Source organism: Camarhynchus parvulus, chromosome 2 (assembly GCF_901933205.1).
Source record: "Camarhynchus parvulus chromosome 2, STF_HiC, whole genome shotgun sequence".
Lineage (NCBI taxonomy): Eukaryota > Metazoa > Chordata > Aves > Passeriformes > Thraupidae > Camarhynchus > Camarhynchus parvulus.
In genome coordinates this window covers 21,262,681-21,280,626 of record NC_044572.1, presented here as the reverse complement: position 1 = coordinate 21,280,626, position 17,946 = coordinate 21,262,681, and the positions used below count along the sequence as shown (strand labels likewise).

The following is a 17,946-nucleotide window of genomic DNA, read 5'->3' as shown; positions in this document are numbered from 1 at the left end:
TCTTTTTCAGAAGAGGCAGAGCAAATCAAGACCCTACAAGACCCTGATCACGCAGTCCCTTGTGAACATTTTGAAAAATAGGACCTGCTACTTGGGACTTTCTCCTCTCACTGCCAAGAAAGGACCCTTGAAACAACCATCAAGGATTCAGTTTTAATTTAGCTGGAGATAAAAAAGTAAAAAACTCAACAAGATTGTAGGATGCTCATCACAGTCTGATCTGTCATAAATACGAAAATAAGTGTTTACTAAGGTGTTCTCAAAAAACCTTGACACAGTGTAAGGGTCAGGATGTGTACATGGAAAAACAACTTTCCTGCTTCTGACTACTTCCATTTCTATTTCCAAATCCTTAGAGAATTGTACAAAGTGTGTTGCCCTGCATCTTATGGCAATTCTATGTGTGCCAGAAGACTGCAGGATTGTGAAACTGAGAGTAGGACGGGCCACTTGAACTCTCTCTTCAGACAACATAAGCCTTTCCTGAAGGCCCAGTGAGACATCAGTAAGTACATAAACCAGATCTTAAGGAAACCATTTCTTACAGATTCAGCTTTTTTCTGTGCCTGTCCATGCAGAGACAAGGATTAGCCTTTAAAAGGAAGACACAACAGAACTCTGCTTAAAGCCCTACTACAATAGGCATAGAATGCTGAACAAGAGGAATGACTAATAATAACTTTATTTTCTGCAGACTTCGAGGGTGGCTGAATCTGGTTCAAAATATGCATGTGGTTTATCCCTATTCCCCAAGAAGCAAGGGCCAGAGACAGCTACCACATGCTCAGAACAGCACAGAAAGGAGTGTGGAACAGCAGTGTTAATGTGCATGGCTTTCTTCCATGCTGAAAGCTCTTCACAAATGAGCTCTTGTGGATGATATTGGCATAAGCATGATACAGGCTTGTGTGTTTCTGTGCAGGGCCTGATCTTCAAATCATGACCTTGTGATGAGACATTTATACTCAGCGTAAGTATGAATAATTGGTTTAATATGCTGTCTGGTTCTTATCTAGGTCTGTTTGCTATGTTTTAAAGCCACAAAAATTGAACCAATTATAGCTCATTACTAGAACTGCACACACTTAATTTACTTAGTTTCTCCTCTTTCAATCAATTATACAATAAAGCATCCAACTGTAGGCATACAGTTTAATGTTAATTTTCCCTTACACCCTCATTCAATGCAATAACACCATCCAGTAACCTTCATTCAGTCAAGACTCAATGGTGTGAAGATTGAAAGAATCAACACACTCAGTGCAAAATCAATTCCTTCAACACAGGACTGCTCATATTAATACTTACTGTTGCGACAAGGTGAATATTCAGCATAGGCACTGAAGTTCTGAATTGCTACATAGCAGGTGCCAACAGGGTCCTTCTCAGGGCTGTCTTTAAGGGTTCTCCAATGATACAAAGGAGCACAAGCCTATAAAAACAGAAACACAAATCAGAAGACACACATACTTTCACACACTCTTGCATCTGGCCAATGTAGTTTTTAATAGGCTGTGTACAAGGATTCTCTCTCGTGTTGTATCATTCACATAGCAATGATGACAGAAGAAAATGCAGGATCACTGCTTCATATAATTTCATTATAAATTGAAAAGCATACTGATGGTTCATTTATAGCCCTTGGCCGGTGAAATCTGTCAGGGACTACAAGTCACATTTAAACCACATTACAACTACTCTCTAGTTCTGCATCACAAGTAATATGTTTGCTCTATTACTGCTCATTGCACAGGAGCTGATCCCATAATTTAAGATGCATATCATATATATGCGGCTGAAGGCAATCCCAGGTCTGTCCTGGCATGTTCTAAGATAACTGGTGTAGCAGTAGAACTGACTCCACTTAGCAGGAGATTTGTCAGGTTGTTGCCATATTGTTGATCACAATCATCAGAGTGTCTGCCTGGTAACAACCCCTTATATCTCCCTGGTTCAAATCTTCATAGACAGGATACAGTTACAAGGCATTCAACAGGCTGAGTGAATAGTTTTGTGCTAAGGAAGCTTTGGCTAGATATTTAATCTTCCATGTTACAGCAGGGGTGTTACAAACATGACAAAGATAAAAAAAGATACACAACTTGTGTAGAGAGAAGCATTATCTTTTCTGAAGGTAATCCAGATAACTAGAAAAATGGAAACATTAAGCTCTCAGGTCTGCAAGTCATTCCTCACAGTTTCCTGTGCCCTGAAACTTTTCATTGCCTGGGAGCATGAAGACACTACCTCTTCCTGCAACCTTGCTTCTTCTTAGGATGCAAATAAATCCTTCACTTGTGTCCTGTCTTGTCCTGCTCTTTCAATTACAAAGCTGTCTACCTCTGGCAAGGTAGTGCTGCTGTTTACAATACTGTAGTAGCCTTCATTCAGCAATCAGTACTAGCTGTATGAACCACAGTGCTACTCAGAGCTTACCATCAGCCAGAGCTTCTGCAGCAATGGCTTAGGAGCAGGGACACTTCACACACCCCTGCCCAGGAAACCTTGCATGTTGAAACAGAGAGCACAACCAGAGTGCAGCAAAGAGGAGTATGTGTCCTGTGGGGGTGATTTTAGATACAGCTGACATCAAGCCAAATGGATTGAAACAAGAACAATATAATCATAAATGCTGACTTAATGCAGTCTACTATTAAATCTGTAGCTTAAAAAACAAGTTCCTGACAGTTTGATGACATTTTCTCTTAGCCTACAAAGCTTAACAGAAAAAGCTTTCCAGCTTTGCTGTCCAATTTTTTTGCTTGAAAAGTGTTGACTATACGTCAGTTTCAGATTCTGAGAAGAGCTACCCCAAATAAATGAAGTTGGGTCAGTACAGACACAGGACATTTGTTGGAGATGGGTTTTTCTAATCACTTGATTAAGATTTCACAAATGGTGGCAAAGAAGTATTTTATTTCAATTTGTGAATTTTTAGTAGAGTACAGAAAATGAAAAATGGTCATCTATTTCTATATTTTTTTATGTTTACTTAGCTCTATAACAGAATGGGGTGATGTTTTACTCACTACCAGTTTCATTTCAAAATCCTTCTGTAGGTTAACTACAAGGTATTCAATATAAGGGAAAGCATTTCCTTTCAATACTTCCTCCCTTATGACTACTTTTTAGTAGTAATTGGAAGTTTTAATCAAATCCCAAGGTAAATTTTTGTTTGGTCATTGCAAAAACTAGTAAAACTAATGACCAAACCAATTATTCTTATCACAATTACTTCAGTGCTGTTTTCAATGTAAACCTTAATGCAATTGGAAATATAAAATGTCTGTGCATAAGCAGCACCACCAGCACTTTACTAGGCAATAAAAATACCCGCCCACTGCTAGGCCCCTATCAATACAGGTGAAACATTCAGTGAAACTGGAGAGCAGATACTGCATTTTGATAGCCATCTTGATTTGGAGCTTTTTTTATCAACTGTTTTTACACAGCTTTTTTTTGCAGCTGCATCACCATCACTATGATATAGCTCTTCAAAACAATGTAAATGTGACAAAAGAGATAAGTGTTTTCCTAACTGAACATTAACAGAGGTTCTTGGCTTTCAAAATATTTCATGACATTCAAATACATGCAATTTCACTACATTCTGTATTTAACATTCCAGATTTATCTTCATAATACCAAACACTTTATAGCAGACAGCTATCAGTTCCTGTGCATCTCTGAAATATGTCCCTTATCTGTTAAAAAAATATCATTCACTTCCACAGCAATATGACATTCTGCTGTTTTCATATGGCAGCAGGATCATCTTCACTTGATCAGTTCAACCTGATTTTATAAGTTGCTTTTGTTTTTTGAATTATATACATCCTCTGTTTTATAATTCATGCATAATCAGAAAGTTATTCCTTAATGTACACATAGAAAGCTATTAAACATATACATTTGAGAAAAAATAAACATTATTTCCAAATTAATATCAAATGCATAAGACTTACCACAACTTTCTCTTTATGAGCTTTGACTGTTGCCCCAAACCACTGATTTGTCTTAAATTCAATAGGTTCCCTGGTGCCATTGACTTTAATTTTCCTGTTGTCTGACAAAGAAAGAAGCACTATGTTGACACCTTATTTTTAACACAAGTGGACAGATCAACAGATATATTACATTGCATCCACTCGTCATAGCCCAACCCATTCAATAGGAAATTGACTTTTTATTATCATTTAACCTTTTCATTGGTCAGCCAAAACCAGCTCAAATTCACACATGAAAATTCAAAATAATAACACTTAAACTTTAGAAAAGAATACACAGAACTGAAATAAGAAATGCTGTGTTTCCCCCTTGAAAAAAAAAAAGTTTACTTGAAATTTGTGATGAAGAATGAACAAGAATCTACAAAAATGAGTGAAAAGCCCTAAAAAGTTTTCTCAGATGTGGTAGAAACTTTCCATGTAAAAAGCATGTTCCATAATTAGATTTTGTCAAACAAATGACATTTCACAGCATGCTTATTCAAAGACCAACACTACAGATAGCAAAGGACTTAGTTTTTAACAGAATTACATGTGTACACACTGTCACAAGAGACAGCTTCCTAATGTTGCTTTATATACACTCTTGCAGATGTCAGCATAAGAGAAGCCATCTGGGCAAAGATTCAGGCCAATTATAATGCATTTCAGGTTTTAATAAAAAGCAGACATCCCTTCCCTTCACCCTCGGTTCTCTGAAGTAAACTGATTTCCCATATGTTCATGAGCTGTGCTCTTCCCTTACCAGTCATTCCTAATGAACTTTTCAATTTATACATAAGAAGGGCATTACTCCTACCCCCTTGTATCTGCATTCCCTTATGTTTGTTTCTGGTTCGTGTCAGGAGGGATTTCAGAAGAATCAATCCTTTTTAGTCACTCGAAGTCTAAGTGAAAATAAAACCACATAAAGTATACCTTGGAATGTTAAAAAAAATAGTGTCAGATCATATTCTAAGGATTTACGTACTTTTTAAATAACTGAGAAAAAATACAGCCAACATTTTAAAAAGTCAACACTCCTTGGGATTTGCCCAGCAGGAATACAGGAGATACCTGAAAGTTTTCATGTTTTCTAGGATGTTAGCTCAACACTGACTTCTGTTTATGGTAATCTCATAAATATTATAAACTGAGTTAGAAAGAAAAATGCATCATAATTGGAGAACAAGGGTACTCTATCTCTGTATTTTTCCCAATAAACATGAAGGAAATTTGAATGAGAATGAATCTTCTAAAGTTTGAAAGTCTCTAAGGAAACATCTTCCTTCATGCAAGTATTTGCTTCTGTGCTGTGCCAATTACAGCAGCTACTACTGAAGTTCATGCTTAGGGAAATAAATTTGAGGAATATTTAGCTCTTAAAAATTCAAGAAGTATAATTTAAAATTACTCTAAAAATATTAATTTTGAAAATACATTTTGTTGAAGTTAGTTCTAAACTTTTGTGGATGTAAGAGACAGCATATTTGACACACCGCATGGCAGGTGCTGCCAGCTCCTACCTAGTTGTTGGCAACACTACTTTCAATTATTTTTTCCAGTGAAGTCAGACCCTTTCAGACTTTAAAGGTTTCTTTTTTCCTTTTTTTTAATGCTCCAGCAGATCTGAATATGATCAATGTCCACAGATGAGGTCTTGATACAAACAAAACTTTTGAAGCTTGAAAATCAGCCTTGGCCAGCGTACAGCTGCCAATGCAAGCCTGGCTCTGAGGATACTCGTGGCCAGTATTCTAACTTAAAAGAAGCTTGCATTTTCAATCAAAACAATATATTTGTCTATTGGCAAAGTATACCAACATTTGAAAAGAAATTAAATTTTAAAACTTGGACAACCATTTGCAGGATTTATAAAACCACAACTGAATTTACCAATAAATCTGCAAGAACTGTACATACACACACATGTACAATCCCAAGTCATCTAGTGGCATATGGTGTAGTAGGAATCCTTCATCATGTGGCATGGGATTTTCATTATAAAATAATTTGAAAAATATCACAGAAACACAAATTAACAAATAGGGTTTTTTTCTTTCTAGATAAATCTCCTTGTTCAGCATCCTTTCTAGAGCTATGGAGTCATATTCCCAGTTTCTGAGGTTGTGCCTTAAAATACAGTTTAGTCTTTTGTATGTAACAACAAATCAGTATTTCAGAATGCTATTAAACATCTACTGCTTTCCATGTAACTTTAGCAAAATGAAGCAACATGCACAACTAACTTGCCTGAATACACACAAGCTGTCATTACTGTGCCTTGCTGCAATCGTCCACTTCTGAGCTAGTCAGCCACTTACATGTAGGACATGATCTAAGCCATATCTTTTCCTCCTAAACCAAAACTCTGAAAAGGTCAGAAGAATCATGGCCTAAAAGTACCTAAAGTACATTTTTTTAAAACAACTGTAAATAGCCATGGATGCCCATCTTAGATTAGACTCAGATAAATGCTATTCATTTACCCACATAAATCCCAATCCAGCTTAAAAAAACCCCCAAACCTGTATATTGTTCAAAACAGCATTATCTAAGCATTTCAAAAAGTAGCATGTTTGTATCCTGACAAACCATTATGACAGGGAAATATCTCTCCTTGTGCTGTTTATGGGCCTCTGAGGCCCACAGGCTAAGTCCATACCGTACCTTACCCACAGCTGTATTTCTGTGAGGAGCAAAAACTTGGTGGGAATTCAGGTTGCATTCCCATATCATCTTCTCTTCTGGAGGAGAGTGCCTGGCCCCTTTTAGGAGGAGTCCAGGCTATCTTGTACCATGATATGTGACACTAGTGCAGGAGTACAAGGCTGGGCTGGGCACACAGCGCCTGGGCCGGTCCACACAGGGGTCCAAGGAGTGCCTGAGTACAGCTGGATTGCCTCAGAGCCAGCCCAGGAGCTGTTCCAGATGGTCTCAGTCTGCAGGACTCGCAAATTTGGCTTGAGATGCAGCTCTGGAGTCACTCATAATGATACTGCCTAAGACTGCACTGCAGACTAAGGCCCAGACAACCAGGAGTAGGCAAAGAGCAGAGAGATTTATAAATATAAATTTAGGTATGAGAACATCCTTGAATTGCATTTCAGCAAACCCAAAGCAGCTCATTTTCTACTGCAGGAGCCATGACTCCTATACATGGTACTGCCCTACAATCCAGCTTCAGAAGCAGCTCTGGAGATACAGAAACATGATTATGAAAACCAGCATTCCTCTACCCAGTTTTTTAGCTAAGGTACCTAGGGGCTACCAAATGTAAAAATAAAGAAGTCCATTACTTTGCCAAAACAGTAATTGGAAAAATTAAAAAAAAATTGAGTTTGGACAGCAAAAAGTAAACCCATGTTAAGAGCAATAGCACAGATTTACTTGTAGGAATTAAAGCCTGAATCTAGAGCAGGTGTTAGTGAAAATTCATAATTTACACAGATTAGAGTAAAATTGGTGCTTTCTATGGGAATTGGTCTCATCTCAGTCACAAAGTCAGCACATCATAAACAGTATAATAGGCATGAATCAAACATTTCCTTTACCAATATATATATTTTTATACTAATTAATACCTGCATAAGAGATGTATGGGCAAACACTGGTAATTACTTAGTGTGATTCATTCAGCTCTTGAAAACTTTAAATAAAAAATGCAGCATCTTTCATAATTTAAAAATACTCAAATGAACAAAACCAAATCAAGGTGGTGATCATTCAAAGTTTGGAATCCATGATCTCAGAGGTTTTTCCCAACCTAAATGATTCTGTGATTCTGTGAAAATATTTTAATCAAACTTAACACAAGAAAACAATGCTTCTAGTCAAAGCAAAATACCTGTCTATGTAATACACCTGCAGCTCTTTCACATAAGTTTTCACCATGCTGGAATTTTGAAAAGTATTATGTCTAAATGCTCTGGGTCTATTAGCCTGTATGTCCTGGGTAAACACAGATGTCCATTAACCAGGCATCTGCAGCAGGTTCAGCTACACTCTGCCCTCAGATCTGTGCCTAAATCCATGATGGAAAATCAAATATCTGTTTTGATATATATGTGTATGTATCTATGCACATCCATCATATAAAAATATAGTTAAAATACAACACATGGATTTCATATATTTGTACATAATTATACATACACAGAGTAGAGGTGAACAATTACCTTAATCTATCCATATTTGTCTAAAATGTGAATACAAATATGTAAAACAAACAAATGTCTTTAGAAATTTATACAGGTAAAGGAAAGTGAATAACCCTGACATGGAGATAACACTTGGAATGTTATGTACAGTTTTCAGGCATCACTATTTGCAGGTGTTTGGACACAAGAAGAGAAATCAAAGGATGATCTACTTGTGCTCCATCCAGTGTTCAATAGGTAGAGGGAAGGGAGTGCCAAACTCCCATTTGAGGTATGCAGCAAAAGGAAAAGGGGCAACAAGACACAAGTTGCAGCAGGGGGATTTCTGAATAAGTCTTAAGCATTAGAAGAGATTCCCCAGAGGGACTGTGGCTCTCCCCCTCTGGGGTGGTTTCAGAAGCTGGTTACAAAAGGCTCTGAGCAACCTCAGTTAACTCTGAAAGCAGCTCTGCTGCATCTTTAGTGTTCTGGCTTAAAGAAGGGAAGAGGGAGAAGGAAGGGTCCTGGCACAGTTGCTCCCATCTTCTAGAAGTGAGGGAAAGAAGGGAATCTTGACAATCCTACAGTCACATCACTACCATAAGAGTCTGAGGGTACCACCTGTTACAAAGCAAAGGTAACTCAGTAAATTTCACAGCATCATTGATATTAGACCCTCCCCAGAGAGACTGAATTCAAATCACAGCTAAATACTCAGTATGATCTAGGCAACTAAGCCAAACAATTGCTTTTAATTAATGCTGGGGGAAAAAAGGGACTCCAATGTGTTGAGGAAGAGTAAGGATATGCAAAACAGTGTCATGATGAGAGGAGTTGCTTCTATATTTAGATTTATCTGGTTCTGCAACAATCTATTTTATATCTGGCTTTTACTGCAGCTTAGCTGCTATTCTTATGAGTCACTTTAATTTAATAGATCATATCTAGAGGCTTTGCTTGGACATTCCATGAATCAAAAAAACAAAAAGAAATCATCAAACCCAGTAGGATTTTTTCCCTAAATACAATCTGATCAAAAACAAATTAAGACCTCAGGGCTTGAACTAACATAGCTAAGAGTATTTTTTCCTTTCTTTAGATAGGGCTGAGACCTACAAAAGAAACTCATGAGAGTCTATTATAAATCAGAATGCTACAAGTGAACCATGACGTTCCAGATAAGGTCTTACTGGCATAGTGGACTAAAATGTGTCAACATTTAAAAGTACAACAAAGTTCTCTCTCAGTAATTTCTCTTGAGATGCAAATTCTGTTTTATAACAGGATTCTAAGTTTTCCCCAGAATCTTACTATCTCCACAGCTAATGATTTTTTCATGTAACTAAAGCTCTCAAGTTCCACAATACATCTTCTCCTTATATAGTACCTGGGTTCTGTTACAATCAGCTCAACTGCTGGCCAGATTAGCTCATGTTTTTTATCAACTGCGTGCTTGGTCAGAACTGATTTACATCCCCCTCCCCTGCTCCTCTTCAGAGGCTGTTCAGATTTTTTCCAGCTAGTTTCAAAAAATATAACCTATTTTAGTAAAAATGGTAGAGTTAACTGATAGCAAAGAAAACACCCCAGTGTGTTCCAGAAACTTAAGGGAAGGGCTATCTGAAATTCTGCCTTCAGGACCTAATTTAAAATATACGAACTTGATGCAGTCTATTAAGTATTATAACTAAAAATGACCTCAATAATGAGTTTCCAAAATCTGAACTTTAGCTTTTTATCAGATTTCAAATGCAATAGTGCATTTTAGGGGGTATTTAACTCTGCTTCTGGCTGCAAGATGCTTTGAATGATTCAGAAGTTGCCTAGTTAATCAAGAGAGGAGAAAGTTTCTTGATATTGCTCTCCTGCTACCTCTCCTGGCAGCTGAACGGAAGAGCACACAGTTGCAACAAGGACTTGGTAACTCTACCTCAGTGTTAAGGCAAAAATACTCATTGTAAGCCACTTCATACAGAAGAAACTGAAAAGAAGTTAGCTTTGTGTAGGCAAGAGAGGCAAGACAGACCACAAGCCTTTAATATGATGCCAACTCTTTTTTCCCTGTTCTCTCATTGAGTTTCAGAGTATCACAGCCTTACACTGCAATGCAACCAGACAACTTCACAAAGTAGGGAAACAAGGGAGAAGAGTCACTGCCCTTCAATCTATATTTCCTGGGGTAAGGGGATACTAAAAGCCCTTCCATTATACTTTATCTTAGCTCCCTGCTGCAATGGAGCAGGTTAAAGCACACATTGTGCTTTCAAGGGTAGTGCTTTGAGCTTCTTCCCAGAGCCTTGACCCTGGCACACAGATCTAGGCAGCTTTAAAGAAGTGCAAACACAGGACTGCAGAGTCAGTTCTGTATCAACAGCAGGAAACACAGAGAGTTCCTGCTAAAGCCCCTTCTTGGCTGCAGGCCATATCACTGGCCAACCCATATGGGAATGTCTGGTTACACGATTTGCTTATGGATGGGTCAGCTCAAATCCTACATGACAAAATTTCATCCTCCTTCCCTCTTTTTCCCCTCTCATACTTGTCAGAAATGCTATTTCATCAATAGGATTAATTATTGCAAGGAAATAACCTCATTGCTTTGGAAATCTCTGGGTTAGCTACCATGAGAAGCAGAGATAGGTGGCCTGAGAAATTAGTAACCATCTGGGACAACTTCCTCAAGAGCAATTTCAGTTGGGTGATGTGGCTTTTTGGAAGGGGCTGCAGGTACTCCTGCACCTCAATAAACTTCAATTAAGCCATCTTCTCAGCAGGGTAGTTTAGCCTACATACATTTCCACATTTACACACGTTATGCAGCTGCCCATAGCACTCAGACCATCTTGGGCATTCTAACACACGCACAGTGCCACAGAGATGATTTCAGCAGTAGTCTTGTTTTTGAGCACCATTGCTAGTAGTAAGGAGCCCAGTCTGTGTTGGACAGGTTGAACATGGCACTCAATATTAGTCATGCATTTTTTAAAGGTTTTTTCTATCTTTCACTAGGAATACAGTGTCTACTCCCTCATCTGATCGTAGCCTCTGAGGAAAAATAAGAGTAAGGGGGTGTCATAAACCATAAAGACTTTTCTTCTGTCATTTAAAGCTTGCATGATCCAAAAAATAAAGTTTAATACTGAGTGCCACAGTCTGGTAAGACGGAGATTACCTGCACCTTGCCAGCGACTGGGTGCATCCCTTACAATGTCATATCCCTGATCCACTCAGCAACACTGCACTTGTCTCCCACCAGTGTCAGGATGTCAGATTTAGGCCTGGCACTCATGTTCTCCCTTTGGGACTCTATGGCTCAGGATATAGAACGACATATTTTAAAATAACACTTCAGTTATTTTAAAAATAAAAATATATTACATAACTAAATAAACAAACAAACAAATCCCTTCAACCAAACAGCCTTTACAGAACCAAAAATCACCCTATTTCAACACTGAACATCATAAAATTAACATAAGCAAGACTAAGTTTTTAACTAAGGTGTCTGTCAGTTACTTTGTTCCCTCATATCACCTCTTGAACAAATGCCCTTCTGTCTGAGGCAATAAATAGTTTAGAAATTCAACAGATTACTTTTTTCTTCTTTCCCTTTCCTGACTCATGAGCCTGTCATTGCCTCTTAACAAGCCTTAAATGGTGGAGAGAGATTTTGTTCCTTTTCGTTTTACAAGCCATTCATTAAACACCTCAATAACTGTAAAATACATGATAACTATAAATTAGTACGAAGTAACTCCACACCATGTTATCTGAAAATGTCCAGAGTCTTGACTTAAAGCCATCACAGAATACTAGTCAGTGTCCTCACTGTTTTCATTTAGCAGGACTGAGATAGTAACAGTGTTAATACAAAAAACATTAAAGCATTTGCAAACAAAGGAATCTCACTTGAAATTAGCTGTACTATTTTTGTGGAAACAGAAATAATCTGTGCAGTTACATGAGTCTTACCAATTACATGTTCATTTAAGATACTTTTTTGTGGCAGTAAAAGTCCAAACATCACCCAAGTGCACACACTGTATGTTCCCTCCTCAAGGGCAAAACATAACTTGCATTGAATGCAACACAGCTGAGCTTCATTTGTGCATCCAGTCCTCAGAAGACATGAGTCCTCATGCTCATATGGAATTTAAGCCATTGTCTTTCAACCTCTTGGATTTGTTCATCTCTTGAATTTTTATGTCATAGTGAAAGTTATAGTTTCTGTGACCTGAAGCAATTTCACATATTGAACTTTGGATATAGTATATGTGAGTCTGCCCGACTTTGACAAATTTTTTAGAATTTAAAAGTCCTCCCCATTGAATTTTTAAAGCTGAAAAATAGTGATTTATCAAATTCTTTATCCACTTGTTGGTTCACACTGCCTTTCTTTCTAGTTCTTTCCAGTTTCACTCAGTTTATACTTCTGAACTTAATTAAGAATGCTCCAAATTATTCAATAGTTTTGGGATTTTTTTATTGTTCTTTGCTTAGCTAATCTAACTGAAAGAGATATTATTTAGTTAGAGTCAAGAAGAAAGTATTGAAAAATTGAAGCATTGCATAAAAATGCATCAAAATGAAATTTTTCAGCTCTGAAGCAGCCTCTGTAGTTCTTCTGTTTTGTTTCAGAAAACATTCTCAAAGTTTTACAAGACTTTTAAAGATCTCCTACTAGGCATGAAACATTAATCTTCAATATTAAAGCTGCTACAACTGAACTTCTAGTCTTCTAACAACTTTTGAGTGTTTCTGTTTTGGAAGAAAGAATAATCTTGTGGTAAAGGCACTGGAAGAAGAAGAAAAAGCTCCCAAGTCAGTTATCACTATCATCATCAACTTTTTGTATGATCTTTGACAACCCAGACTGACTTCTCTTGGTTTATTAGAATAAATATTAAAAATGGGAATAGCAACATTTCTGAGTGATGTTGTAGAAGGCATAATGAGTACAAGATGTCTGTACAGGGGCCATGAACTGGAAACACCCCACATATTTACCAAGGACTATCTAAGTCCCAGTAGGTATAACATAGTTAAAGGCTTCAAAAGAAACTTTGTGTGACAGACTATTTGAAATGGTTTCACCTAGGACAGAGCTCATGTGGACTACTCTGCTGGGGGCAATAAACTTGACTCTGGAAATAATGGGTTTGGGAAAGAAAAAAGTGATGTGTAATATACATCCAGAAATCAGCAGAAGGAGTCATGTAAAGCATATTGGAGATGGACTTTCTGTTGCTGGCAGTGAAGAATAGGGTGTGGTACAAGCCATGCCAACCTTCTTCCCGGGGTCCTTGTGTAGGGGACATTGCTGAATTGTGCAAAATGACACCTTTACTGCCCTTGGGACTGGAATTCAAGAGCCAGGGACAGCACTGCTAAACCTGCCTGTGCTGCCATCCCTGCCACAAGGACAGTGCATCTCTGCCCACACCACAGCTGCTCTCTGGCTTAACTTCAGCTGTCTGCAAGTCAAGATTCTATCTAGAGAACAAAACCAGCTCAGGAAGACTGAATGAAGCACCCTTTGGAGATTCCAAACTGAATAGTTGTGTGATACAGTCCAAAGCCTTACTGATATACTTACTCCCAGTTTGTTTGTGCCTTTATCCAAAACATAGTATCTGCAAAAGGACATCCCTGTGAAGAGTATGGAGCTGTCCCAAGTTTCCCACAGGAAAAGTCAGATGACCTTCTAGGTTTCATCACTAGATTTTCATAAGTTTTTCAAAACTCCCCTTCAGAAATGCGATGGAATTTTCATTTGGTCTGTAAGTTTTCTATCCAAACTTGAAATTATTTTGTATAGAAAATACATTTCACTTTTGTTACATGAATATTTCCTCTGTTTCCTGGTTTTATTTTAAATATGTACACTCAGAACATATCACAATAAAAATAATGTATGCATACTGTCTATATATATTTCCATTTACATATATAACCAGATGCTGTACATAGTTTACCTGCCCCAGTAGCCATATACACACACATGAACTACCACTTACTCTGTTTTGAAGAATGCTCAGCATGATGGGAAAGTCATCCTGAGCAGTACTCCTAGACACTTACACAGTAATAAGATGTGGGTGCCTGGAGCTGGGAGGAGTAAAGAACTGCACTGCTTATTTACTACAGTTAAGTGAGCTCTTCTAATTCAACTTCTTTCAGAAAACAAACAAACAAAAAAAGACAATTGTATTGTGTTCACATTTCAATAAACCACAAATATTAAGATTAAATATAACCTAAAGAATAATAACTTTCGCTTAATGGTCAAACTGTCAAAGTCTGCCTAAATAAAGGAAGCAGTTTTAAAGTCTCTGCAAACATTAGGTTTAAATTATTTTCAAAACCTATAAAGAGACAACAGAAAACATAAACAGCTTGAATTGTTTAAAACTTGTGTTCCCTCTAATTAAATAAGAAACATCTGTCTTGGGATTTTGGAAGTGGATATAATCTATCCACATTGTGCCTAAATCGGTTTGCATCTAGCTTCAGTATTCTGAAACAAAATTTTTGCTTTCTGAATAGAATTAAATACGCATGCCACATGAGGCACTTCATCTGAACAGCCAGAAATCCCCTCGTTGAAAATAACAGCAAACACTAGAAATCCTGTAATTTCTGTTGTTCAGAGAAGTATGAGACAAGGCTTTTGGGGCTTTGCCTTCTGAACATGCAAAATTATTTTCAAAAGCAGGAATCTGCCACAAATACCTTTCAGCAGAGAAGGAGAAGAAAAAAAAGGCAGTTATTAAGATGAACTACTGATCCTGGAGGTCACAATCCTGTTGTTTCTCTGGGGACGATTAAACCCTTCCCTGCAGGAGCACATGCATTCAGACTCCCAGGAGCGGGATTTCTATCTGAGGGCAGATACTGGGATCAAAGCCCAAGTACAGGGATGGCGGAGGAGCCGAGGGGGTCCCGGGCACGGCGCAGCGCCGCGGGACAGCCGCGCACTCACTGGTGTTGTCGAAGGGGATCTGCCGGCACCGGGCGGCGGGCCAGGCGCAGTAATACACCGCTCCTCCTTCCACGATGTCCGGCTGCGTGGTGTTGGCTTTGGGAGCTCCCACCAGGACACTGACCCTGCGAAACACACCGGGAGGTCACTGGGGCGATCGGGACAGGCGGGCGATGGGCGCTGTCACCCCGGGCGCGACGCCGCCGTTCGCCCGCCGCCTTCCCGAAGCGTTCCCCGGGCGGGGGGCGGCCCGGGCCCGCCGCCCCGGCGCGGCACTCACGTGCTGGGGTCGGGGATGTAGAAGTCCACCGAGTACCCGAAGTAGCTGCCCGGGGGCCCGCTGTACACCGTCAGCTTCTCCTCGTCCAGATTGAAAGCCACCAGCGCCGGCGCCCAGAGCAGCGCTGACAGGAGGAGCAGCGGGTGCTGCCAGCGGCGGGGCCGCCCGCGGCTGAGGGGCAGCATCCTCGCCGCCTCCGCGGCGGACTCCCGCTGGCACAGCGGAGCGCAGCTGTGCGGCGGCCGTGCGGAGCGGAGCGGGGAGGAGAGGTGCGTCGGCCGTGCGGTGCTTTGCGGCGACGAGAGGTGCGGAGCGGAGCGGAGAGGTGCGGTCCCGTTGCCGCCGTGCGCGGGCGGGGGGCGGCGCGGGAGGCTCAGCCCCGCTCGGCCCCGCTCGCCCCCCGGGGACGCGCGCTCGGGCGCCCCCTGGCGGCGCACGGCCGGCGGCGGGGCAGCGCTGCCCGCTCCGCGGTGCCCGGCGGGGCTGCGGAAAGCGAGCGCCCGGAATTCCGCCGGGAATCTGCGACAAACGCCGGCTAAGCCGGACACCCCATGGCTGCCCAGAGGCTGCCGATGGCTGCCGTGGGGCGGTCGTGTTCACGGGGGGAGATGCCGGAGTGTGGGCTGGTGGTTTCGAGTTTAATTTCTCTCGACTGCCATAATTTTCAAGGGTTTGAACTGAAGAGCCTGATACTTGAAAATCTCGTTTAGGAAACTGAAGTGCATTGAAAAAATGTAAACCTCCCTCCGATTGTTATTTGGTTGCTCGGCATGGCCATTATTAAATAGAAACCAAAGAACCCCAGCAACGGAAAAAACTTCTAACCACGGGAAAGATGTAGAGCCGGGCACGGAGTTCAGAGGGTGTTCGAAGTTGCGATTCCACTGCTGCTCTCCAGGTTTCCCTGTGCGTGCCTGGCCACGCGGAGCTCTCATGAGCTGAAGGGGGCACCTCGCACTGGCGCCGAGCAGAGCCTTTAGCACAGCTCCATGCAGGCGCAGGTGTCGTGCTGCTTTGCCCACAGAAAGAACCCATTGAACGTGACACAGAACGGAACAGTGCTTTTAGAAAGCTCCTCTGGTAATTTCTTCGCAAAAGTCATTAAAAAGGATGGGGCTGTATAACTCCTGTCTTGAACTGTTCTGCCCCTGCAAGCTCCACAGCAGAATTTCACCTGGTTTTGTTAAGAATGTATAGGGAAACTTGGCTGCCTGAAATGCTCCCTTCCCCTATGAAGCTGCGTGGCATCACATTCACATCTCGAGGGGACAGCTTTATTAATATTTTTTTCTGGTCAACGCAAAGGTAGGAAGAAAAGGAAAAATATTTTATTTTCCATGTAAGCAGCTCAGTGACAATAAGGAAAGATAATTGTTTTTCAGCATTTATAATGCAGATGTGTCCAAACAGAATCAGAGAAAGATCAAAATAATAAAAAACCCATTTATAAACATGCTACATTAGATCTACCTATGAAAGCAATTGAGAGCAGTTTGTTTTGTTGCGAGGTTCTGGTTACTTTACTTTTGTGTTTGTTTTATTTTAAGTGCTTTATGGCAAGATTATTCAGATAAGACTGACATTCCTTTTCACAAAAATAGAACTGTGTGTTTATTTCCAGCATTAACTGTGTGACCCTAAGCTGTCCCCACAGGCCTGTAATATCCCTTAATTCTGCCTGCCTTGTATTTATGCCAAATTTTTTGCTAAATAGTGAAACACCATTGACATTATTGTATTATTTTACATTGTAGAAGTATCTCTTACAGATCTAAGCACCACTAATAAATTTAGAAGTGAGGTACTTCTGAATGACTTTAGGATTAACAACTATTCTTAAAAGTCATGCAGTTTTAAGGCAATTGAATGCATTTAGAACTTGTGTTACCTTATGCTAAACAATGATGATGATGATGATGATGATAATAATGCTCCTTTTTAGCACAGCAATCAGTTCCAAGGTTGAGTGTCACAAATGTAGTTTCTGGGGCTCAGAGAACCGCTCGGACTGCAGTCCAGAGCAGTGGCACTCAGAAGTGAGAAGGCAGCGCATTCTGGTGCTGTAGCCACTTTTACTGATCCATTCAAAACAGTCAGAATTCAGTAATTAGCACAATTGGAGATAGGTGAGTGTTCACACAAATAAAGCTGAAGAGGCATAAGGCACAGGCAGTTTTCATGTGCTCCCCTTGTACCTTTCAGTTAGAAACACATGCCATCTAACCAGATTGTTTTAAGCTAAATTTTAAGAAATGAAAAAGTGCTTCAACTGGCTATCAGTGCTAAAACCTGTAGGAAGGCAGGGCAGCATGAAAAGGAGTTCTCTTTCAAGATCCTTTTACCCCCAAAATGTTAATCTACAGCAGCACCTCCCTCCCATTACCCTTTTCCTTTTTTTTTTCTCTCTATAAAGTAGACATATGCATGCAGGATATTCCAAACCAATTCAAAGAGATAAACAAAAATAGCATTATTTAAGTTTCTAAGAATTTTCAGTGTTTCCCTAAACAAGCTGGACCTCTTCTGATCACTCAAAGCTTATTTCACATCTTGATTTCC

At 40.0% G+C, this 17,946-nt stretch overlaps 1 protein-coding gene across 1 annotated transcript in view; it reads right to left on the bottom strand.

Moving 5' to 3' along the window:
- Positions 1–15,769, bottom strand: part of ITGA8 (integrin subunit alpha 8) — a 113,644-nt gene extending 97,875 nt beyond the window's left edge. The window contains exons 1-4 of the mRNA XM_030944060.1: positions 15,388–15,769; positions 15,108–15,232; positions 3,966–4,066; positions 1,309–1,432 (exon numbers count right to left, since the gene is read on the bottom strand). Coding sequence (XP_030799920.1) covers positions 1,309–1,432; positions 3,966–4,066; positions 15,108–15,232; positions 15,388–15,572 — 535 coding nt within the window. The 5' untranslated portion in view covers positions 15,573–15,769. The remainder of the gene's footprint in view (positions 1–1,308; positions 1,433–3,965; positions 4,067–15,107; positions 15,233–15,387) is intronic.
- Positions 15,770–17,946: the final 2,177 nt, after the last annotated feature.